The 24834-nt window shown below is 37.1% G+C and overlaps 1 protein-coding gene across 1 annotated transcript in view; it reads left to right on the forward strand.

Annotated features, from left to right (window-relative positions):
* PTPRQ (protein tyrosine phosphatase, receptor type, Q) overlaps positions 1–24834 on the forward strand; it is a 106132-nt gene that overhangs the window by 22872 nt on the left and 58426 nt on the right. The window contains exons 15-25 of the mRNA XM_010008044.1: positions 3600–3782; positions 4477–4578; positions 7021–7141; positions 10985–11145; positions 12707–12852; positions 17539–17704; positions 18164–18454; positions 18739–19014; positions 19770–19921; positions 21610–21751; positions 23916–24185. Coding sequence (XP_010006346.1) covers positions 3600–3782; positions 4477–4578; positions 7021–7141; positions 10985–11145; positions 12707–12852; positions 17539–17704; positions 18164–18454; positions 18739–19014; positions 19770–19921; positions 21610–21751; positions 23916–24185 — 2010 coding nt within the window. The remainder of the gene's footprint in view (positions 1–3599; positions 3783–4476; positions 4579–7020; positions 7142–10984; positions 11146–12706; positions 12853–17538; positions 17705–18163; positions 18455–18738; positions 19015–19769; positions 19922–21609; positions 21752–23915; positions 24186–24834) is intronic.

Genomic DNA, 24834 nt, shown 5'->3' on the forward strand with positions numbered 1-24834 from the left:
GGGAAAGGGATATAAAATACAGGCAGATGGTCATGAATTTTTTAGTGGTGCGAAACAGGAGAGGTACTGGAGGAAAAACTGAGGATAATGGTTTACATGGAAGAAGAGATGCTGTAGACTCAGGAATGAAACGTGGCTGGCTAGACAAACTTGGAGGTTAGTTTCCTTTAGGACTCAACCATATACAGGTAGCACTGGTATGATGATCATCTGTTCTTGGAGGCCTTTTGCTGTCTTCACAAATTTATGGCCTCAAACAACTGACTACTTTATCTATACCTAGAGCTAGCCCTGGAATGAAACATGCTCTGTTCATCAATTTATTTATTTTTTTAAATTAACAAATGATGGGCACATTCTGATGTCTCTCAGAAGGGGCAGGGAGATGCTCTGGCTCCTTGATTAAGACACAGTGGAATCACTATAAGCTCCCTCTCCTTCCTGTTTCTGAAATGAAAGTAGACTTTTCCTGTGTGAAATTTTTATGGTTCTGGCCTGCCTAACAAGTCGAGCTCTTAAGGAACAGGGACACAGACATCTAATTTTTAGGTTGCATGAAACAGTACTTGTAATAGAGACACCAGGCTAGCTCTGCCAAGACATTGTGCTACTTTTGAGGATTTATTTTTGTGAGATACAATGCCCTTAGACATCACATTTTTTATTGCTCTCTTTAATTCAGATACCCATCTTTTATCTCAGTTGTATTTTAAGACACTTAGGTATTTCTCAGTGCCTAACTCTCCTGATGCTCAAAACAAAAAATTGAATTCTGTGATAGAGATGAGAAACTGAAAAAAACATCTTCTGTGATGAGAAGAATAAAACCAAGGCAGGATCTGGATAACAGAGCATTTTGAGTGAAACACAACCTATTAATGGGCTAGTGTGTTTGAAGAGCTCTTGGGAGTTTTCTATTACCATTCTACCATGGTATTAGTAGGCAATAAAATTAGGCAGAATTGTGGGCTGATTTCACTGCCTTTCATGGCATTTATTCCCTTTCCGGTTATTGCTTAAGCAGAAATTATTTATACTTCTGAGTGTGGAGTTTCATCAAATGTCAGTGCATTTCTAAGAATGTATAGGGCATCCTAAAGCATATCCATGCCTTACTTGACCTTTTGGAAAAATCGTGCTGCCATTGTATGGTTATGATTTTCTGGAATAAGATATATCATGCTATCAGACCAATTTTGGATAATGGAAAACATACTTGTGTAATTGTTTGAGGAAAGACACATGCACACCAAAATCAGTTGTCGTGACACAGCAAGGGCCAGTTGCTCCATAGGGGGACAGGGAGCCAAGAGCTGAGGAGATCCCTAGGTAAGCAGGGTAGAGGCCTCATAAGCCAGGACTTGTCTCACCAACCCCCAACAGAGGAAGCAGCCAGGGACAGCCCAGAGTACAGACACTCCATGGAGATGAGGCAGGACTGAGGTTGAGCCAGAAAAGTGAGTTGGCAGGTCCAGTGACACTAAGCAGGTCAGACAAAACCCAGTGACAGCTGGGCAGGTCTGTAGTGGTGGGGCCAAGCTGAGGTGAGGCTGTGACATCAGGCTACAAGTCAGGGACTAGATCAGTGTGTGCATGGCCAAGCACAGCAGTAGCAGTGATGCAGCAGGAGTTGTAGCTCAGACAGGGACAAAGCATGAGAGCCCTAGCTGCAGAGAGCTCCCAGAGAGACCAATGGTCAACGTTGGCTGCAGCCCCACTGCAACATTGCCTGGGATTGTGTCACCAACAAGGAGAACGCAGTCCTTAACTACAGTATTGCTAAGCTGGCCCTGAGCTCCAACAGCCAAACCTTCAGGAGAGGGAATGCTCTCAGGGTCTTTACAGCAATATGTTAGGCTCCCTTTGGTTTTCCATACAAGTGTTCTTAGAATTTGTATACATCATCTAGGGAAAAGAAAGAATATACAGGTTGCTGATACAAAGTGTGAATTAAAGTCTCCTAACAACAGCTAACTTGGAGGATAGTTACAGGTGTTAGAAGGAAAGTTTAGAATCATGCTCCAGGTTTTTTATCTGGCATGTTAAGCTGATTTCAGTGGTAAGTTAAGGTAACCCAGGGAACTGCAGGCCAGTCTTACCTCTGTGCCTGGCAAGTTTGTGAAGCAGAGCATCCTGGAAACTATGTTGAGTCACATGGAAAAAAGGAGGTGATTGGTGAAAGGCCCCCCTTCACTAGGGGAAAATCCTGCCTGACAAATTTGGTGCCCTTCTGTAAAAGGGTTTCAGTGTTGGTGGATAAGGGAAGACCAATTGATGTCATCTACCTGAACTTGTGCAGTGTTCAATGCTGTCCTGCATTACATCCTTGTCTCTATATTGGAGAGATATGGACTTTACAAATGGACTACTTGGTGGATAAGGAACTGGTTGGCTGATTGCCCTCAAAGAGTTGCTGTCAATGGCTCTATATCCAAGTGGAGATCAGTGACAAGTGGTGTTCCTCAGGGTTTGGTACTGGCACTGGTGCTGTTTAACATCTTTGTTGGCAACTTAGACAATGGGATTGAGAGCATCTTCAGTAAGGTTGCTGACCACACCAAGCTGTGTGATGTGGTTGACACTCTGAAGGGAAGGGATGCCATCCAAAGTGACCTTGACAACTTGAGAGGTGAGCCCCTGCAAACCTCATGACTTTCAACATGGCCAAGTGTGTAGTCCTGCACATGGGTCGGGGCAATCCCAAGCACAAATACAGGCTGGGTGAATAATGGACTGAAAGCAGCCCTGAGGAGAAGGACTTGGGGGTGTTGGCGATGAAGAGCTCAACATGAGCTGGCAATGTGCACTTGCAACCCAGAAGCCAGCTGTGTCCTGGGATGCATCAAAAGAAGCATGACCAGGTGATTCTCCCCATCTACTCCACTCTTGTGAGACACCCCCCTAGAATATTATGTCCTTTCCTGGAGTCCCCAACATAAGAAGGACAGTGAGTCCAGAGGAAGGCCACAAAGATGATCAGAGGGCTGGAGCACAGCTGGAGTTGGGGTTGTTCAGCCTGAAGTAGAGAAGGCTCCAGGAAGACCAGTGGCCTTCCAGTATCTGAAGGATGCTGACAAGAAAGCTGGAGAGGGGCTTTTTACAAGAGCTTGTAGTGATAGGACAAGGGGTAATGGTTTCAAGCTGGAAGAGGGTAGATTTAGGTTAGACAGGAATAAATTCTTTAATGTGAGGGTGGTGAGACACTGTAAAAGGTTGGCCAGAGAAGTTGTGGATGCCCTGGCAGTGTTCAAGGCCAGGTTGAACAGGGCTTTGAATAACTTGATCTAGTGGGAGGTGTCCCTGCCTATGGCAGTGGGTTGGAATGAGATAATCTTTAAGGTCCCTTCCAACCCAAGCCATTCTATAATGCTATGATTTCCACAATAATTTTTTTTTTAAGAATAACCCTTACCTTGTTACAGTGTGCATCTGTCATGTGGTTTTGATCTTCCAATTCAGCCACTTTTAAAATTTAGCCTGTACCAAAAAGAGGGATAAAAATGTTTACAATATGTTTCATTTAAGCCAGTTTAACAAAATGCTTAACAGCGCAAGGAAACTGACTGGAGTCTTGTAAGAGTCTAAATTTTGTCTCCTAGTTCCTGATTCTGCACCAGAAAACATAACCTATAGGAACATCTCATCCATGGAAATAGAATTATCATTTTTCCCACCATCCATTCCCAATGGAATTATACAGACCTACACAATATATCTCAAGATGACTAATGGAACTGAGGAAAGAGTCATTAACACTACTCTTCTGACACTACGTATTACAGGCCAGTATATAATGATTGGGAATTTATGGCAACTGTAAATTGTTCTGAGGAGGGTTCATCAGGCTGATGCAGATAATTAGTTCATTGGTTAGACATGATCCTTCTTGTCCTTTCATGAAGTTATATACTACCTGTCCTGAGAAGTAGCCTGTTGTGTCGTGCAGTAATGTGGTGGAATGGGCCACAACAGGTATAGCATCTAACATACATCTCATTGTATTTTAAATGTTCAAAGTACAAGGAACATCAGTAGACTTCTCTGCACATCTGTCATTATAGCAAAGTAAACACAGAAGTCACCTACATATCTTTCTGATCTTATTCTAGATAAAAATTAATACTTCCCTTTCCACTCACCTTTGCGTCTTTTTCTGTGCTCTGTCATTATTACTGAGGCACGACACAATAGTCCATGCTGGGAGCTCAGTACCTTAACCAGTTTTCAGAGTACAGCCAAGGGCAAACTGTAAAGCATTCTAGGAATATGAAGTATAAACTAGTAATTAGAGCTTTGCCCCTTGACCACAAGAATACTTTGTATTCAAGTTTTCCTAATGCTTATTTCAGTCTCTAAACACTCAGAACCATGTAAGTGATGGGCCTATTCAGCACTTCAAAATTGCATTAAACTACATAAAACCCCCAATTTGGCCCATTGTATGGTTGATTTGCTGAATTCTTCTTCTTTATTTAGATTTAAAGAAATATACTGAATATACTGTAGAAGTGTCTGCTAGTACTGCAGTAGGGGAAGGTCTTCGTAGTGCACCTCTGCATATACTGACGGATGAAGATGGTAAGTCAGAACAGAAGTTGCAGTATCTCAATTGTCTGCCTGTAGTCTTTAACTAACCTTGCACTTCGTGTCAGATATGTGTAGGTTTTATAGCATTTTTGCAATTATATCTCTGTATTGATATCTGTATCTATGCACAGACATACATATCTATCTGTCTGTCTATGTATCTGTTATTTAATATATTTATCAGTACAAGCTACATGTTGAGACCCAATTGTGCCATTTCATTTTGTCTTGCCAATATCTTATGAATTTGAAGGAGCTTAATTTACTAATATTATTTTCATATAATACACCACACATAGAATTAAATATTGTGTTTGGTTCTGCAGTCATGTGAGAGCTGGAGAAAGGGGAAGCTGCCAAAAGGCAGCTTGAATGGTCCAAGAACATTTCTGGTTCTTTTGTTTGGAGATTTTTTCTTCTTCTAAACAGATGCGTATATGGATACATGCACATACATATACGGACGCCCTCTCCCTGGAAGTGTTCAAGGCCAGGTTTGACAGGGCTTTGAGCATCCTGGTGTAGTGAGAGGTGTCCCTGCCCATGCAGGAGGTCAGAACTAGATGATCTTTAAAGTCCCTTCCAACCCTTGCCATTCTGCGATTCTATGATATGTAGGTGTAATGTTAATATTATGATTGAACAGAGTAATGTTCTGTACTTGCAGGCTTATGGTCAAAACCAGTCTTTGCATCCTCTTCTAATTAGTAAAGTAGGTACATATCAGCTGAAGAACCTTAAAATCCTGTTTGTACCCAGCTTAGTTTTAGGTCCCCTCTAATGTTTCTGGAAGGGGAATCCTGAAAAAAATTAAAACCAGAATCTTAACTTATCTTCCATGAATCACAGTTTGGAGGAACCTTAGGGAGAAATTCTCAGGGAACCTAGGCTAAAGTGGCATTGCTGCAAAGATCCCACCAGCCATTCTCAAGTCGCTTTTCATGTCTTATGGAGTGCTGACTTTCTGAGATCAGCTTTTAGTGATAATAAGTCTTTGCAAATCTTCGGGATGTTAGTGCGCTTAGATTCACACTGTCAGTAATAAACCTTTGCTCAAGAGTAATGTTGCTGCAGCACACTGGGAACAGCTAATTTGAGTATTTTTATTTAAAGCAATGTAAGTTCTATTCTTAAGCAAAAAATATCCACTGAATAAGAACTGTAGAATGACCTAGGCGTGCCCAAAAGACATGGCATTCACAGTATGACAGATCTTTTATTATATAGCCTCTGAGGATAATATAATGAGTAAAACACCAAATACAGCTGTCACCATTTTTCGCTAGTAAATACAGACATTCACTGCAGTCAGTGAACCTTTGTCCATGAAAAATATTTTTTTCTTAAATGTACAGAGTTCTAAAACCTTTATGCCAACTTTTGAGGCACTGAAGGAAGGAACAACAACTGAAAAACAACAATATTTATAATACACCACATGTTCTTTATTCACAGGAACACAGTGTTCCAATGTTCAGACCAAATGTTTCCTAGATTTGCTAATAGCTATGCTCATAGTCTCAATTTTCATGCATGACTACAGCTATGACCTGAATTTTTAGTGCATGATGCTCTTTGGTTTAATTTGAGAAAAACAACGGTAATTCTGATATTACTTCATAGCTTTACATATATCCATGAATCAAGATGAAGAAAAAGATTTACTACTCAATAACGTGCTCATACAAAGGAGTGTCACTTGTGCATACATGGGTATATTTTTCATCAGCAATATTTATATGAACTTCAGAATGAAATCAAACAGGGTCTAACATTTTAATTTACTTATGTTGTTTCCCTACACAGTTGTGATATGGTGTCATGTAGAGTTCATCTTAAAATTAATTTTAAGGGTCTCAGACAATGACTCCTTTATATTTGCCCTCATGACATATTAAATGTATGAATGTGGTCCTTATTTGATGGAGTGAATAGATCTTCCTGCTTCTCAGTATCTCACATTTTTATCATCTCTCAATGCCATGCTTATCCATTTTTCCAACTTTTGGTGCTTTATGTAACTCTTTACAGCACCTCTTTTTCCCTAGGGGAACTATTTTGCTGTATTTTACATGTGTTCATACCTATAAAGCTCTTGCTTTTATTAGAATGGGAAGAAAAATTACAGCAATGTACTTGGACAGTAGGTGAATCAGTGTGACCTTCCCGTTGCTCTGTTTTCTCATGAAGTACTTTTTCCATTGAATCACAGAAACAGATGTTCTAACACCACCATGCAAAATCTTCTTTTATCATCTGTCAGAAAAAGAAAAAGAAGCTGTGTCTTAACATTAGTTGATGGATACTGTACTGGTGTAGTACAAAGTTCCCTTTCCATCACAAATAATTGCAAACCAATTGAAGGATGCTGTGCATCCCATTGATCGTAGCTGTTTAACAAGATGTTGTGTTTCCTGTTCTCTTGTTTTATAGCTCCAAGTTCTCCTCCAGAATCCCTCTCTGTAAAACAGTTGTTGGGTGTCACTGTGAAGTTGTCATGGAAACCTCCACTGGAGCCAAATGGAATTATCCTCTATTACACAGTTTACGTCTGGTAAGATTTTCTGGAAGTAGTTCTGAGGATAAATATTAATCTGTAACCTATCTGGAATGTTAGGTTTTTCTTACACAATGTGTTGATTACACACTTCTGGAGAACAAATATTCATCCAGCACTTAAAATACTAGCCTTTTGTGTATACAAATTCAAATTTAATGCAGTAGCTGAACATTGGGCTATTAAGTCTTGTAAGCATTTTCAACATTTTTCTAGATGTGATGTTATGATAAATAAATTCAAATCTAGATTGGAGCATGGTGATGTGTTTTCATTATACTCTGATTAGGCCTATTGTAAGGCAGGGCACAAACCTGTGCTAAATTGTCAAGGACATTTGAAATAGGCTTAAAATAGAGAAATACTGCTTTCTTTAGTAGAAAATGTGTAAGAGCAATGATAAGAGTCTTTGTATGTACTATCAGTTATGCCTACTGTTTTATTTTGCATTTATTATATGCATAATAAACAAGGGTTTTTTTAAGAGATATTTTTCATTTATTGTGTTTGGGTTTTTTCATCTTTTCCTGTATTTTTTTTATATCCTGTCATCCTTTCCTGGGATCTTCTTTCACCTTTAAAAGGAAGTTTTGTCACTTTAAAACTTACAACTTCTTTCCTATTATCTGGATAGCATAGTTTGGTCTAGTGACGTGGCATCTTGTCAAAGATCTGTGTGTAACTCCTACTGGGAATGAAAAGATCTTTTTTTATTGATCACTTTTAATATATTTAATTTATGCTTCACCATTTTATTGCCATTACTAAGGTGCAGGAGGCAAATGCCTAATGTGCACCTTAAGAGATGTGAACCAGATGTACAAATCAGCAGTCATAAGGAACATACTACTGTTGAGATTATATTCATTATTTTAATGTTACCTGACAGTTTTGGGGTAGGGTGTGGCCTCAGTTCCTATTGATGTTTTCTAAAATTATAGCTTCTAGTGAAGTTAGTGATAAAGTGAGTGAACTCTTTCTTCCAAAAAAAGTTAATTTTGGCTTGTCTTGTTACTTCTCCTGTATTGGCAAGGTTTTGTGCTCTTTAACTGCAAAAAACATTAAATTAAAGACTGTCCTCTAGCTAGGAAAGAGTTACTGGGTGATAAGAATTATGGTTTTGATACAGACTGTGCTCAAAGACTTGAGGTTATACAGCTTTTTACCCTTATATTGCCTTAAAGCTTACTGCTTTTGTTACTATGACAAATTAATTAGTAATAATTATTTTCTTAAAGCTGTTAATTAATCCAGTTTTCTAAACGTTTGAATTAAGCAGCAACATGACTTTTTGCAGTGAGCCTTGGCTGCTTTCCTTCCATATTCTCCTTGCTCTGTCTTATCTGTCCTTACTGTGCCATATCTAAAATTAGAGAGGCATTAGATGTCATCTTGAGGCAAGGAAAATCTGTCGCCTTCAAAGAGGCCACAACTTCACTCCTTCTTACAAGTGCTGGTTTTGGGGTTTTTTTTTGAGGGAGAGGGAAAGGGGAAGGAAGCCTGTCGCCTTCAAAGAGGCCACAGCTTCACTCCTTCTTACAAGTGTTGGTTTTGGGGGGTTTTTTTGAGGGAGAGGGAAAGGGGAAGGAAGGGAATTTTAAGCATTTAACAGAATTGGCTATACAATTTCATAAAATGCCTTGCAAGGTGAGATTTGATGAGGCAAATTTCTGTACCATAGTTGCTGCTTCTAGGAGGCATTCAGTATATTTTGGAGGAGATGGTTAATCTGGGAGCCTCTCAATAAAGCAGAAAGAGGAAGGTTAGTACAGATGTTAAAGAAAAGTTCCTTCTTTTAAATATATTGCAACAGTTGTAGAAAATGTGGAACACTCTTGAATAGATTTGGAACAAGAATCCACAAGTAGAACAGAAAGGGTAATATTTGTAATGTTTTTATTGTTGTCTTTCATGAACTTTGTCACAGGACAGGGTGACTTTGGATGCTAGCAGGTAGCCAAGCAACTTTCTGCATGCCTTGAGTCTACAAACTCCTACTCCCCGCGTCTGCAATTCTAGAGTATTAAAGCATATTAATAAAATTGCTGAACTTCTATGTAGTTATTGTCTTTTGACATCGACTCATTCAGCAAATTTAGTCAGATATTACTATTACTAGATCTACTTCGAGGAACAGATTTTTAAGAAAATATGATGCCTGTCTTTGTCAAGTGAAAGCCTGTGGTTTTTTAGTACCTCTTTTGTATGGGTTTCTGAAAGATCTCATTTAAAACCTAATGTTATTGTTCTTCATTAAAATTCCTTGCCTGAATTTATTCTGTTAGGTACTTTTTTTCCCTCATTGTCTTAAAGTCTGCACTCACTTTGTTCAGTATTTTCTTATTATTTTGTTTGCAATCTCAGGGTTTTTTAAGCAGAAAATCAGCTTTCCTTGAAACACCCCAGGCTTTTGTTCTTCTTCCTAACTGTGCTTGATTGTGGAAGCATTTTTTGACAAATAATATGTTATAAGAATGCAATTACTCAGAGTAGAAGTGTTTGCAGCACTTAGCTGTGGATTTTCTTCTTACTTAAATTATAACCAGCTATGTTTTTCCATGCTAAGAATATATTGGGCAAAGATCCAAGAAAAGATGTATTGTCTTTGTCTAGAATTTGATAATGCAGCTGCAGCCTTTTGTATCTCTTTACTGACTTTTCAAAATGTCAGAAGTTTGGGGAAAATGTAAAGGCTGTTAAATTCCTCTGTTACCAAGAGCATTTCCCACATCAAGAGACATTCCACTCAAAATATGAAAGGGATAGGGAGAATTTAGTTTTTTCATTCTCAGGTATTCTCATTCCAACTCGTTGTGAATGTAACTCTATTTCAGGAGTATCAGATGGTGATCTGTGCTAATGGGACATTCATCTATCCAAGCATGAAAATCAGCCCATCTAATTACTCCTTTTTTTTTTTTTTAGAATTAGAATTCATTCTCTTGAATTTTAAAATCTCAACACTGACTTCTGGAGCAGCATACTCCTTTTTACTTGTCAAATTATCATCCCTGAATGAAATCCCCCCAAAGGCAAAGGGCACTCAATCATACAGAAATCTTTGCAGGAATGGAATGTTAACTAGCCTTTTTCCTTGATTTTTTTTTTTTTTTTTCATGAAAGATTAAATTAATTAATGAGGAACAACAGACTTTTAAAATTCAAGTTAGTTGTTTCTGTGTCTTCTTTTACTTTCTGATAATAATTTCATACCTATGCTAATACCAGCGTTTTATTAATGTTACATCTTGTAGTCTTTCTAGGCGGGTTTTGACCTGACTAGAGTTCCATTCTGATCCCCTGCTACATTCCACCAGAATTAACTCAGCACCAGCTAATTCCTGTTCCATATCATCTTCTATTATTCCATTTATAACTTCAGCCTTCTGACCAATTTCACAGAGTCACCCAGGGCATGCACCCTGCTGTAATCTTTTTATATTTCGCTATTCCTGTCCAGGGAGACAGTTTAGTTATGCCCTACTGTGTCCTTCCCAAGGGTACCACATAACCATTTGATAGCAGTTACTGGATGGACATTCTCCTTCTAGATACCCCATATAATAATTGTCTTTGCTGATGTAATTTACAAACATATTTCTTTGGTGTTTGTTTTGTTTTGTTTTGTTTTGAAAGCAAAATGAAGAGTCCTGTTGTGATGCAACAGTACAAAAATGAGCTTTTCAACATAAAGGACAAAAAAAATCCTTGTAATTTTTGAAAGCTTAATGTATTTGTATTTGCCACGATATTGCATTTTTCAATTTTATATCACATGCCACGGTTGTATACATACAGAAATGGGGTGTATATATAATTAATAAAATGCTTTTTCTTTAGGAATAAAATGTCCAAAATTAGTGTTAATGTAACAGAAACATCACTGCAGTTCTCAGACCTGGAAAATAACTATGAGTATAATGCTTACCTAACTGCAAGTACACGATTTGGAGATGGCAACATAAAAAGTGATACTATAACATTCAGAACTTCTGAAGGAGGTAAGCTTATATACATAGTATGAATCTTGAACTTAATTCAGCCTTAAATTTCTGTCAGGCTCATTTAAGTTAATGAAGCTACTGAAGCAGAAGTGACATTTGACTAGTCAAGATGAGACATTCTCCCTGTTTCTGTATGTCTGTCTTTTTGCATATGCCTGTCTGTGGCTCTGTAAGATAATGATGGGTATTCCTTTAGTTTACTGAGCAGAACTTTGTATTTCTCTTCAAGATAGGCAAGATTAAAATAACTTGAATTCCAAAATAAATTAAATCAACTTTGTAATACATTTTAATAGCTCTTTGCTTCATCTTGCTGTGCCACAACTTCTAATAGGGAAAATACTCTTTAGAGTCTTTCTTACAAGTCTGAAGTGTTTTTAATTAGAAAATGAAATCTATAACTGTATACTGATTTATCTGTTCTAAGTTAGTTATTTCATACTTCCAACATGGTAGATGACTTTTACAAATAATCATACTGTATACTGTTTTTTGAAAGCCACTCAGCTTAATTATTGTTTCTGGTTTTCCCATCGATTATATTGTTACAATCAGTTCCAAAATGGATAGTATGTCGGTATATTTCAGAATCATCCTGCATAGATAAAATTACTTCCCAGCACACAGTCACTGGCAGGATTAGCATCCATCCAAGCCCTCTCTCAGAATACTGTCTAAATCTGGTTGTAGGTTTTTGGTTGGTTGGTTGTTTTTTTAGGTCTTTTTGCTATTGAAACTCTTATGGAATGAACTTTTTAGGGCAGGATTTTTAGGAACTGATCCTGAAGTTCTCCCTTCAATTAATATTTTAGTATTTTACACAAATAGCACAGCAGAAAGCAAGAGAGATAATTTACAGTGTTAAGTACTCTGCTGCATGGTGGGTAGAGCACTTTCTTGGATGGTGAGAAATATGGATTTAAATTCTCTTAAGCTGACTTAAGGAACAGAATTTGAGTCTCCTACATCACTGTGCTACTGAGAAGGGCCACATGCTGCTATTCATTACAGTATAGGAGGAGAGGCTAATCGGAGAAGACTTACAGAATCCTTCCTGCACATTTAATCGGCTGAGGAAAGAGGAGAAAGCTGAACTGATCATACTGTCCGAGCTTAAGTATCTGGTTTGCCTACATGAGTTGAGAGCCTAAATTAAGTGTATCATCAGCAATGAGAACGAGATTTTTAATTTAGGTTTTCAGAAACAAATCCTTTCTTCTTTTTTCCTATTGACTATATATGGAGGATAGAGGCCTAACTCAGCCAAGTTCCATGTCTGCAAATTAGACTTTCAGTGTGCCCAAACCAGTAAGTACAGGACAAATTCTATAAGAAAGAATATCTGTTTACAAATGCAGCTAAATATAAATGGGTCTGACAAAAAGCAGGGTTCAAAAAAATTACCTCTATTATTTTATTTCATCATTTCATGAATCAGTTTCTCAGATACACAGAAATAGATTTAATTTGATATGGGATGTTGTCAAATTTATAGTGGGATTTTGGGCACTAAAATGTACAAAACCTTGAGTTAGATATGCTTATACTTTTTTTCCAGCACCAAGTGATCCACCAAAAGATGTTGAGTACAGAAATCGTACTTCCACATCAATATGGTTATTCTGGTCTCCTCCTTTAAAGCCTAATGGAAATATACTGTACTACTCAGTTTATTTAAAAAATAATACAGGAATATTCATTCAGGTAAGCTTATTTTTATATTCTTCTTTTGTAGAATCCAATGAAGTGTTTAATAATCCATTAAAAATTAAATAAATTTTATAGTTATAAATATTTTTTTCACGTTTTCTTTCTCACAAGGCAGCTCAAAAAGATAAAGGCACATCTGGTGATCATATGTATTGCATTGGGCATCTCATTGGACATTCATGTCATTAAGCATTAAAGCAAATAGGTTTTATGGAATATTCCATATTAAAAACTCTATGTGTACTTGTATATACACACACATGCATGTAATACACATATAAGCATAACATATGTAGGCAGAGAAGCACAAGACCCATTATATTCGTTGCACACCCTTAAGTCTGTTTATTTCAATCTAACTTAAATTTCTGTGGGAGTTCTTTTTTTACTTTTTAATGCATTTTTTACAGTACTGAAAATAAGAAGATAATGTCAAAATAATTAATACATTATTTCATGTTTTTATTGCTCTCAAAAGGAAATTACTGTTTAGTATATTGAAACAAAGATACTGACATTCCTAAGTTAAAGCATAAAAGGCAAATTTTATTTATAATTTTTTTGTGATCTACACATTTCCATTATTTTTTTTTATGCTGCTTTTATCCCTAATTATGCAACACATTTATTAATTTTATATATAGCTTTTCTGTCCTCCTTTCTAAGAATACATTATGATACAGAAATATGATGAGAAGAAATAAGCTTTCTTTACATGGTTTTAGTTACCGGGTTTGGTATGTGAAACAAAATAAATAAATGGAAATTCATGAAGAAACTAACGTATGGAAAATTAACCTCTACTACTTAACTTTATGCTCAAGATATGTCTAGTGTGAGGTATGTATACACATACCTGTGACTAAAAAGTTGCTGACATACTTCAGTGTATACACTTCTCTACCTTCTGTGAAGCGGTGTCGTTGTCAGGCTGTGTCTGCAGTTTCAGGTGCAAGCAGGGCCCTGCCATGAATTTGCATTCTGATGAGATTAAAATCTGCTCACACATCCTGCTACACCAACAGCATTTTTCTTAGCCTGACAAATCCCTGGAGAAACCTTTACAGCAGTGCATTACCTGAAGCAACCCATCCTATGAAGAGTGTCTGCATTTGTCTAATTCTTGGACAACTCAAACAATTTTAGAGAAGATCTATGGACTTGGGCTATTCTTGCCTTTAGGAGGTGGAACTCTGAGGTGAATGAGTAACGTGAAACTGATACATTATAATACTTCTGGATGTGCCCAGGACTCTGGAAATGAAGGAGCAAGATAGGGAAGATGGAGCAAGGTAGCATTGGCCCAGCAAGGTGAGGATCCAGTTGGATTATCGTGTGATGTAGTTGGGGAAGGACAGGATGGTGCCATTGGTGGAATTTATTGCTGCTTGGCATATTATGTAGTGGATGGCAGAAAAGCGCTGACAGTAGCTCCACTTCTATGTATGGAAACTCCCATTTTTGGCCTTTCAGCTTGGATTTTTAACCCATCCATCTACAGAAAACTGTAAGAAGATAGGTTTTATCTGCTGGTGCATCTGTCTCTCCCTGGCCATGGGAGATCACTATTCATCTCTCAAATCATGATCCACTCCTAATCCATCTGCTTCCCTTAACTCCCTCTGCCCTCCACATGCCTCTCTGGGTCACTGTTTGGCATGGCAACTGTGGCATCTACATTGAACTCCTGTTCTGTACCTTGGCATGCCTGTAGGTGCAAAACAGATTTCAAACAGGGGAAAACAACTCTCCCCTGCTCCCTTCTGTCATATATTTTATATTAGCCTTTTTACAATGTATAAATGCATGTGCGTGAAAGTCAGCCTGATATGTGTGTACATATAGACAGTTGTAACATGTATATGTGTATGCACACATACAGCTTGCAACTGTCTGTAACGGAAGTGTAACCATGTAGTTGCAGGATCTGTTGTATTGCACATAGATAGAAAGAAATGATCCTTGACTGGAATATTCTGCATCTAGGTCACCATACTGCTTGTGTTTATCCAAACTGTATTTTCAGTTTGGGAAATGATACAGGAGAATTAAAAAAGTAGATGACCTTTTTGCATTTCTAGCAACCTGTGTAACATGTATATGTGTATGCACACATACAGCTTGCAACTGTCTGTAACGGAAGTGTAACCATGTAGTTGCAGGATCTGTTGTATTGCACATAGATAGAAAGAAATGATCCTTGACTGGAATATTCTGCATCTAGGTCACCATACTGCTTGTGTTTATCCAAACTGTATTTTCAGTTTGGGAAATGATACAGGAGAATTAAAAAAGTAGATGACCTTTTTGCATTTCTAGCAACCTGATTTTCTCCAGACACACTTCTGTAGGCAGCTATTCTCTGCCAGTCTTTCATTTGCTCCTCTGTCACAACTTAGGTTCAAGTCTTAAAGTGTATCTTCTAGATGCCTGAAAAGCAACCCAACTGAAGAATCTCATGCTAATTAACATCTTGCATTGCTCCTGTAATCAAAAGTCATACTAAAACTACTGCTATTCTGTTGCTTCCCCTCTCATGTTCTCAAACTCTTCAGGCATAATAAAACCTAATTAATATAAAGCACTGATTATGAATAACAGTGTTATAAACAGTAAATCAATAGCTGCAGAGTAAAGCATTTTATTGAGAAGGAAATAAGTGTGGTTTCCTTATGTGAAGCTTGAAGCAATCATAGTGCCCACCTTCTCAGTCTTACCAAGTAAAGAAGTTAAAGAATCTATGGAAGTAATAGTCTCATTGCTGAATAGTGATTTGTAAGAGATACTGACTTGAATAAACTCTTTGGTTCAATCTCTCTAGACTTGTGTTTTGATTATCATGAATGTGGGAAAGGTGCGAATTACAAATATAAAGGAATGCATGAAGAAGGTTCTCCAGTGTAGGAATTTCAGTACAGATGGCTGCTGTCCTGCACTGTCATACCAGACAAGGGAGCCAGGAGATATGTAGAGAAAAAACCCCACCATCCTTCTAGAGACTGAATGCTAGACCCCAAATCGTCTAAGTCCTGTACTTCAAGCCAGCCTAAGTGAATATGACTGGATACAGAGTGAAATTTGGCTTAGTCTGCCCCTTGGATGCAGACAAATGTTGCAAGTAATATGCCATCTTAACAATAATTTTGTTTCACCATTATTACCAAAATAAGGATGAAAGGGGAACTTCCCTAAAATACACTGCAAGTTTTTTAAAAGATGGCCTCAGAATGGTACAGCACACAAAAAGGAAATGTCTTCACTTAGGTTGGTACTGGAAGAGTGTGCATTACACTCCTTGATGGGTGGCTTAAAGTAGCTGTCACTCTCAAACTAATACCAGAGTCAAGTGTATGATACTCCAGTTTAAGACACCAGTGCGATACAACGAACCTAAAGGTGGAAGAGGAAGAAGAAGAAAAGGTTAACAGTGGAGAACAGCAGCACTGTGTTATCTGTATACAACTAATTACAGCTTTATGCCACTGGAAATTTCTGGTGCTTCCTGAGGTGAAGAAGATACTACTTTCTGCTGACACTTTCATGGTCTGTGTGTATTGCTTACACTTGGCTGCTTTTAATAATCTGATACTTTGCTATGTCAAAACTTCTTTCATGTATGGATGAAGAAGGGGACAGAAGGAAGAATTTCTTCAGCTGTAGCCAGAGATCCTAAGATGTTTGCTTTCATCTGCAGCCACGGTTAATTGTAAAACTTCCTATAGCATTTTATCCCAAGGGTACAATTAGTGCAAGTTTTATCTTTTCTCAGTTTGTACCCACACAGTTCTTCCTGCTCACCCTTCCTCTTCATTATGTGTTCATCCTTTTCTAATACTTTGTTGTATCAAAAGTTTGAGGTAGTTCTCAGGCCTTGGGCACTAAGGAGACTACCTCTTTAAACAGTATTTATTGAAGCACCAAAAAGCCTGTTGTGGTGTTTAGGTTGGTTCACTGAGTCTGTAACTGCCAAACAGCTGACTAAATTTTAAAAGTATGCTTTTTAGACTAAGAGCCAGATTTTCAGCTGTTCATACCAATAACATCTCATGCATGAAATGTAAAATCAAAACTGAATTTAGTACCTTTGATATTTTAACTTAAAAACTCAGAGTATTATATAAGATCCTTTAAAAAGTCTTATTGTTAGCTGTTATTATAAATTACTAATTATTAATAATTACAATATGTAATAATAATAGCAACGGGAGGGTACCACAATGATGCTCCTGAGTCAGATGGTATTTTGTCATATTGTGCTTGAGCATCAGAAAGTTTTAATTAAATACTTTAGAATTTGGTCCTCTGATTCCTGTATTTTACCCTACTCAAGTGGAAGGCAAAGCACTTCCCAGCATTTTTCAGTTAGTTATGTGAAGAAGTGTGAACTTCTATTTACATTTCAAAGAAAGTAATATATTAAGGTGGAATTTCTTACTATTTTGACTGATCCAGTTTCTGTTCTGCAGTCAAAACAAAGGCTTACATTTTCATTGCCAAACAAACTGTTTATTTATGTTCTCTGAGCACTAGTGACTATAGGCAAAGCTATGTGTTCAGATACTGGTATAAAAACCTCAGGAAAGTTAATCTTGACAGTGGTGATGGCTAAATGGGAAACTAGAACAACAAATTAATTAATAAATAACGTTTTCAATTACAACACTTTTTTTTTCCCTTTAGAATTTCACGAGTTATAATAATGACAGCGAGGTCAATATGCCCCAGTCTGCAGTTCTAGATGACTTGGCAAAATACAGCCATTATACTCTATGGTTAACTGCAAGCACAGCTCTTGGAGATGGAAACAAAACCAGTGAAATAATAGATGTGTATACAGATCAAGATAGTAAGTTAATAACTTTTTAAATGTCCAGTGTATATCAGTGCTTCTACTTATTAAATAATCTCAAATTTACATGACTTTACTGTTACGATGGCAAAGTTTAAAAAAATACAGCAAGTACTGTTTTCAATGCTACAGTATTTCTCTTTGCAAGGAAGACTGATCTGAATTTCTGCTTTGTAATGCTAAGAACTTAGTTCATAAGCTTCTTTAGATACAAGGAATAAAAATACTTTCTTTAACCATAATTAGGATAATTTATTAATAAATTAAATGTGATGATTATTCACATATGCCTTCAAAATATTTTGCATCTGATAGTGAAAAATGTTTTTTAAATGGTACAAAATGTTAAAAAGAGATTTACAAACTAATCATACTTTGGGCATTTGCTTTTGTTTTGGTTTGGATTCTTTATTACTGTAATCTATGTATTTATTTTTTGCTTATTATCTCTCATAGTCCCAGATGGTGCTGTTGAAAATCTGGTCTATCAAAACATTTCCTCATCTTCTGTAAATGTAAGCTGGCTTCCACCATCCCAGCCAAATGGCTTGGTCTTCTTTCATGTTTCACTAAGTTTGTTGCAACTGGGAACCAATGAGATATTGTCTTTCCTTACTTACAACACAAGCATCATTTTTGACAATCTGGAGAAATACACTGATTACATTCTGAAAATCACACCAGCCACTGATAAAGGATTTTCTGAGCTGCATGCTCTAAGTCTGCATATAAGAACTGATGAAGATGGTAAGAAGTATATTTTATTAATTGCTAAGGAAATGTAGAAAAAAACCCTAACAAATAGCTGTTTAAAAGAAAAAAAAATAAAAGTTTATTTTTTCCTTGTTACTTAAAACTTATTTGTTATACAATGACACAAACAACTTCTTCGTATTTCTGTGTTGAGACCATGAAATAGAATTTTCCACTCAAAGCACAACTTTTAACTAATAGCTAAAAGACAGTTTTCATTGTAACTCATATTTTCTGAGGTTTTCCTTTTTTTTTCCCTTTCTTATTTCTTTCTCTAGTCCCAGAATCAGCACCTATAATCAAAACATTTTCCAATATTTCAACAACCTCAGTTTTGCTTTCATGGGTCCCACCTGTTAAGCCAAGTGGTATTATAATAAGTTATGATTTAAGTTTATTTGGGCCAGAAAAGAATAACTCATTCTCTACCACCAATAATTTTATGATCTTGGAAGACCTCCTACCATTCACATTATATACCACTTATGTGGCTGCAAGAACAATAAAAGGAGTTGGTCCATCTGCCATGCTTCCATTCTACACAGATGAGTCAGGTGAGCAAATTCATTTGTAAGTAACTTTGAAATTTTGGCCCTGTGTTGCTGCATCTCTCTTAAGATCTGAACATCAGACCTGAGAGTAGTGAGGTAGAACATTCATTTCCCATTGGTATGTGCATGAAGAGCTTTCAGTGGAAGGAGACACTTCAAGGGGAGTCTTTTCTGATTTCTCCTCTTCCCTCCACAGTTTGCAAGAGCAGGTCATGATATCAAAAAAGTAACTCCAAAGAGAATTGTCTTTTGCCTTTGGTTTATGCTACAGTTTGCCAAATGAAGCAATCAAAAATACCTTTCTCTTCATCCTCCCAGTTGAAAAATTATAAAACATGTAAATATTTCTCACATATTCTCAGGTCTCCTTTGCATGGACTTCCTCTCACCTGCATGGTAAATGACATAACTTGTAAATATATATTGAATTGCACTCAATGTATGTTGTGGCAAGTGGCACATATCACATTTCAGTAATATATGTAATACAACTTCTGTTGAATGCCTTAGTTCTGACAGTGAGGATGTTTACATGATTAATAGATTTCTTAGCTCTCTAAGAAGATCCCTTGCTGAGTAAACATATTTCCAATTAATGGTATTTGTTTCATGCCAAAAAGAAAGAAAAATATTAAAATAGCAACGTAGTACTGTTCTGTTCTGTTCAAATCTTACATATGTTCTCCTGCTTCTCCAAAGTGTTTTGTTTTCCTTGGATTATATGTATTTTGGAACTCAAGTGCATTTCACTTTTGCAGTGCCATTGGCTCCACCCCAGAATTTGACCATTACCAACTACACTGCAGATTCTGTGTGGCTAAAATGGGATCCCAGTCCTCAGCCAAATGGTGTTATTATGAGATATATTTTCAAGATTTATCAAAACAACACTGAAAAACTCTTTTATCAGGTATGTTTAAAATTAAATGTTTAATTTGGGGGCAAGGAGGGCAGATAAATACTTTTTTCAAACTTTAGGAACAAAATATATGACATATTTTAAATGTTTGTTATGCTCCTAGAATTATGAAGCTCCCCTAAAATTCCTATTTGTTAAGACAATTTACTTACCCTCCCACTGTGGCTGTAGTTCAGTTTTTTAAATTAGATATTAATTTTTTTTTTTATTTTAGTTTGCTTTGAGCTTCTTATATTCCATTAATGATGAACTTTATTAATCTTTAGTTCATATTTCAGTGTAAATTTGGTGTTAGAAAATGGTGGACTTGTTTTGTGGCTACCTTTGTTTAGCTATTCAGTATCTGCAGACTTTCAAGAATCAAATAGAAATACAGATACTCCTAGTCATCTTGAAAAATGGTTAAAACTATTTAATTGTTTTATTTTTGCCGAGTAAGAATAACAGAATGAATTTTATCTGAATAGATGCTATAAAATTGTATACAAAATTTGATCGAGGCATTTGAATCTGCTTAAATCTGAATGCATCAAGAAATGTACCATGAACTGTAAGGGTAGCAAGCTGAGGTCAGGATTGGATCTCAGGTTTAGAAATTATATAATTTAGGAACTATATTGTTCACCTGAGATACTTGTAAAAAGCTGCAGGGAAAAGGCATTGTTGCAATGAAGGATGTGTTTGAGACATGTAGTGTACAGGAGGTGTGGAACTGCTGTTGTTTCCTGTTGCGGAACCAAGTGCCAGTTTCTTCCCAGATCTTTGGAAGAGGGGGAGCACAATGCACATCTGGAAGAGGAAGAGTGGTTTCTATAGCCAGCTGCCTTTGGAAACACACTCTTTGGATGCTCTTGGAGGCCACCAAAGATTATCCTCCATTGTCTCTCTGAGGCAGACAAAAACCCAGTTAGACTATGGAAACTGACTGGAGCCCTTGAATGCATCTTCTGTGCACTATGTTTCTTCATATTTTGTAATGTTATATAGGCAAGAAATTAGATTTAAATTGTGGCAGCCAGCCAGCCAGAGCAATTTACATAAAAATATTATAGTGAGGCACCATAATTAGATAACTTGGATCCCACAAGAGGCTCAGCAGGTTTTCTTGCTGAAATCCAGCTCTTATCCTGCTGCTGCTTTAGTCCTCTCAACATTTGCACAAAATATGCCTTGGTCTGGGAAAAACAGCTATTAGGAACTGAACTGTGATTTTTAGCTTTTTTTGAAGTTTGACATCACTCTGTGTGTCTGGGCTCAGGTAAAGCAAAAGAAGTTGGAAGCTATAGCCCATGACTTCTTCCACTGCAGAGGTGTAGTAAGGAAGTAGAAGGTGAGAGGGAGTTGATGTGGTGGTGTGGAGGTGACAAAAGTTTTCAGTTTTGGTAAAAAAAGGCATAAATGGAGTTAATTTGTTCAACAACTCCATGGTAATTATTATACCATCCTTTGGCATATCTTCCTCATAAGCCACAGTGAAAGAGGGAGAGGGGAAGGGAAAGGAAGAATTTGACCCTGCATTCTTTTTCGTTGAGCTCAGGGACAACTTTGACTGAAAGCTACGCAGAGTAGAGGAGGCAAGACTATGTCTCTAAAACTTCCATTAATTTTAGTGGCTTCAAGGTGAGGCCCACATTGTTTACACAGATTAACTGCATACTAATAAATTTTTCTTCCTTAAGAATATTTCAGGTTCATACCATGAGGCAAACCTTGTTGGATTAGATCCATTCAGCCCCTATTTTATCAGTGTCTCTGCATTTACCAAGCTTGGGAATGGCAATCAGTTCAGTAATGCTGTCCAGTTTACAACAATGGAATCAGGTTAGATGTGACCTTTTCTAAGTTCTGTTTGTATGTATTTTCCTTGTATGGCTGAACAACAGTCTTCCTCTTATCTCCAAAGAGAATGTAACGTAACACTATCTCATTGTCTTCTGCCTGTGGAACTCCCAATTCACATTCCTGTTGTACCGGATAGGCTGGGTTTGAAGTTCCATGTCGGAAGTGTAGAATTAGAAATGTCCTCATCTGAAATGAAAGGCTTATATGGCTACTATAAGTCTTTTAATAGCATCACAGATAAAGGAAAGAAAATCAGATAGATATCAGTCTTTGTAGATCAAAGCGATAATTCAGATCCCTGTGAAAATAACTGAAACTTCAGCAGTATCAAAAGCAGCAGGATATAAGGTTGGCAAATAAACTGGAAATTGTATTAAACAAGTAACATTTTTAAACATTTTATAATTTATTTTAGGAAGGGAAGCTACCCACTAACTAAATACCCTAATTTGTTAGATCTTATTCTTCTTGACAGTTAGGGGGGACTGCACAACATAGATTGCTTACTTAGTTAATTATGTGCATTTCTGTCTTTTGCCTTCCACATGTCTTTTGAAGTTGCAGGTTGCTTCAAAATTAAAAACTGTATCACATGGAAGTGAATATTGAACATTCACTAATGAGAGCCAAGGAGCTCTGTGGGTTTGTGAAACTGGCCTTTGTGCAAAACTATTGCTCCTCTGCCAGTTCAGAGCAGTCCCCAGGCTCATGTGTTTTGTAAGGTCAGTCAGTTCCAGGGGACTAGGATGGGTTAGGGGGTTGTATCTGAATTCCCAGGTTGCTTTATACTGGCAGCAAAGGGAGCACATGAGGTGTCAGAAGATCCCATATGGTGACTACAATTCCAGTGAAATATTCTTTCCAGAGCTGATAAAACAGGGGTTCTGGTAAAATTACACCGTTACTGTAACCATCACTTAATTGGTTCAGGTTGGCTGTTGGATCCCTGCAGCTGGAGGTTGCCCGGCCCAAGAGCCATCGTCATCCACCAGTTGTCTTATTTCATAATTGACATTCCATGCTCATGGTACTTTCTTCAGCACTTCTGGAGAGTTATTGGAGTGTCATCCAGTCATTTTACATCTTTTTCCAAGATTTTCTGGCCAGCGAGTTGCAGTATTTTTTCCTTTCCCTCCATTCCAGGTTTTGGGCAACTGCTAGATCAGTTGCTCATTGAGCTAACCTAAGAATTCTGTCAGTAGTCTTTATCAAAAGTGTCAGGTAATTTTCTTTCTTCTGCAGATGCTGCTTTAAAAAAATAAATAAATTAAAAATCTTTCTTTGAACTGTGAAAACTACTAATTTGAAAGAGATTTGTTCGCCTCTGCTCAGCAATAATGAACATGTTTCCCTTTCTTTCTGGTATCTCACTGATAGTCTTTTCACTATTTTACAGATTCCTGGACAAGTTTTAGCAGAGGAAGTAGGTTGCAGCATCACTCATACGTACTCATTTTCTTTTAGCTGGTACAGCCAACACTTCAGCACTTTCTGAGATACTTCACTTCATTGTTCTATTTAACCAATTGTTCACTGATAATTGCTCTATTTTCAGCATGAGTATAAATTTGCTACCTTTTATTAAATTTTTATGAGCATTTAAAAAAATTTCTCCTGCTGGAACCAGCAAGGAAGTGGGGAACAGTAATGTAATAGCATTGATTTGACAGCTCTGAAACCTTTCCAGTGACTTCTGTGCAGGTCATGCCTCTGCTGAAATGACAGAGATAGGATACAGTGCCTGAAAGAAACAAAGCATAACATAAATAAGAAACTGCTGCAGTTGATACTGTGATGGAGTATGTGTATGGGTTTCACACTGCTGTGCCTGTTTTACTACACTTCGATTAAAAAAAACATGGGTAAAATACGAGGAGATGTGAAAATAAAATTGGAGCACACAACTAGGAATAAGCCAGATAGATGGCCTGTTCTGTCTCAAGTACCAGAATCGATCACGTTCATAGTAGTTGGAAATTAACCATCTAATGAGGACAAAGAAGTGTTTTTGTTGTCTCAATGTGTTTCTTTTACAGTATCAATTTTTCTGTCACCGGAATGTTTGAGGCTTGCGATATTGTTCTGTGATTACCATTTTAATTGTATGGAAATGTTACTCATTGGTGCATATGTATCTTTTAAGTACCAGATGCTGTCCAGAATGTTCACTGTATTGCAACAAGTTGGCAATCGATCCTAGTGCAGTGGGACCCTCCTGCTTCATCCCATGGTGTAATTACTCATTACATCATAACAGTTGAAGGAAATTCTACAAATTTTTCATCTTACGATACATGGCATACCTTTAGAAATCTACTTTCCAATAATACTTACCAATTTAAAATAAAAGCTGCAACATCTGCTGGTGATGGTGAAGAACAGATATGCAATGCCAGTACGCTTCCAGAAAAAGGTAATAAATTGCTCAAGTCAATTATTTTGTTTAATTTAAGTGATGACTAAGAAACAAGTAAGCCTGAAATACCTTCTTCAATTCAGGCAGCTAAATCCTGTTGTTTAAGCTTCATGCTAACAGTGGATGAGGAGAAACAGGATTTCTTCTTTTTCCTGTTTTGAAATATTTTTGGTAATGAGAATGGAATTAATTGCTATTTAAAAAAGCACAGAGAGAGTACCTTTTCTGTGCTGAGAACAATTAAGTTGTTCAAAATGTGTTCAATTAAGGAGCATTTAACTTCTTCAAGCAGACTCTTGTCAGAACTCTTGATGAACAGGATTTTTTAACAACAAAGAAAATTGTGAGCTAAATCCAAGGAATAATATAGGTAGGTTTGTTGGCATTGAAGTAAAAAATAGTCACCTAAAATCTATCTTCCTTGCACACTTCAGAGTTCACCTAATCCTGGCTGTGCTTTCATCTGGCACCTGACACTTCCGTCTTCACTTGGAGATTAAATTCTGTGCAAAGTACAGTCTTGCTTCTGTGTAAATAGCTATGTGCCTAGCTTCTGAACAGGAAGTGGAGAGGAGCCCAATGCCCATTCCAGAAAGTAAATTCATCTTTCAGGTCTCTTTCCCCGTTAGGGGCAATTTCTACTCTT

Source organism: Chaetura pelagica, unplaced genomic scaffold, assembly GCF_000747805.2.
Source record: "Chaetura pelagica isolate M959 unplaced genomic scaffold, ChaPel_1.0 scaffold50, whole genome shotgun sequence".
Classification (NCBI taxonomy): Eukaryota; Metazoa; Chordata; class Aves; order Apodiformes; family Apodidae; genus Chaetura; species Chaetura pelagica.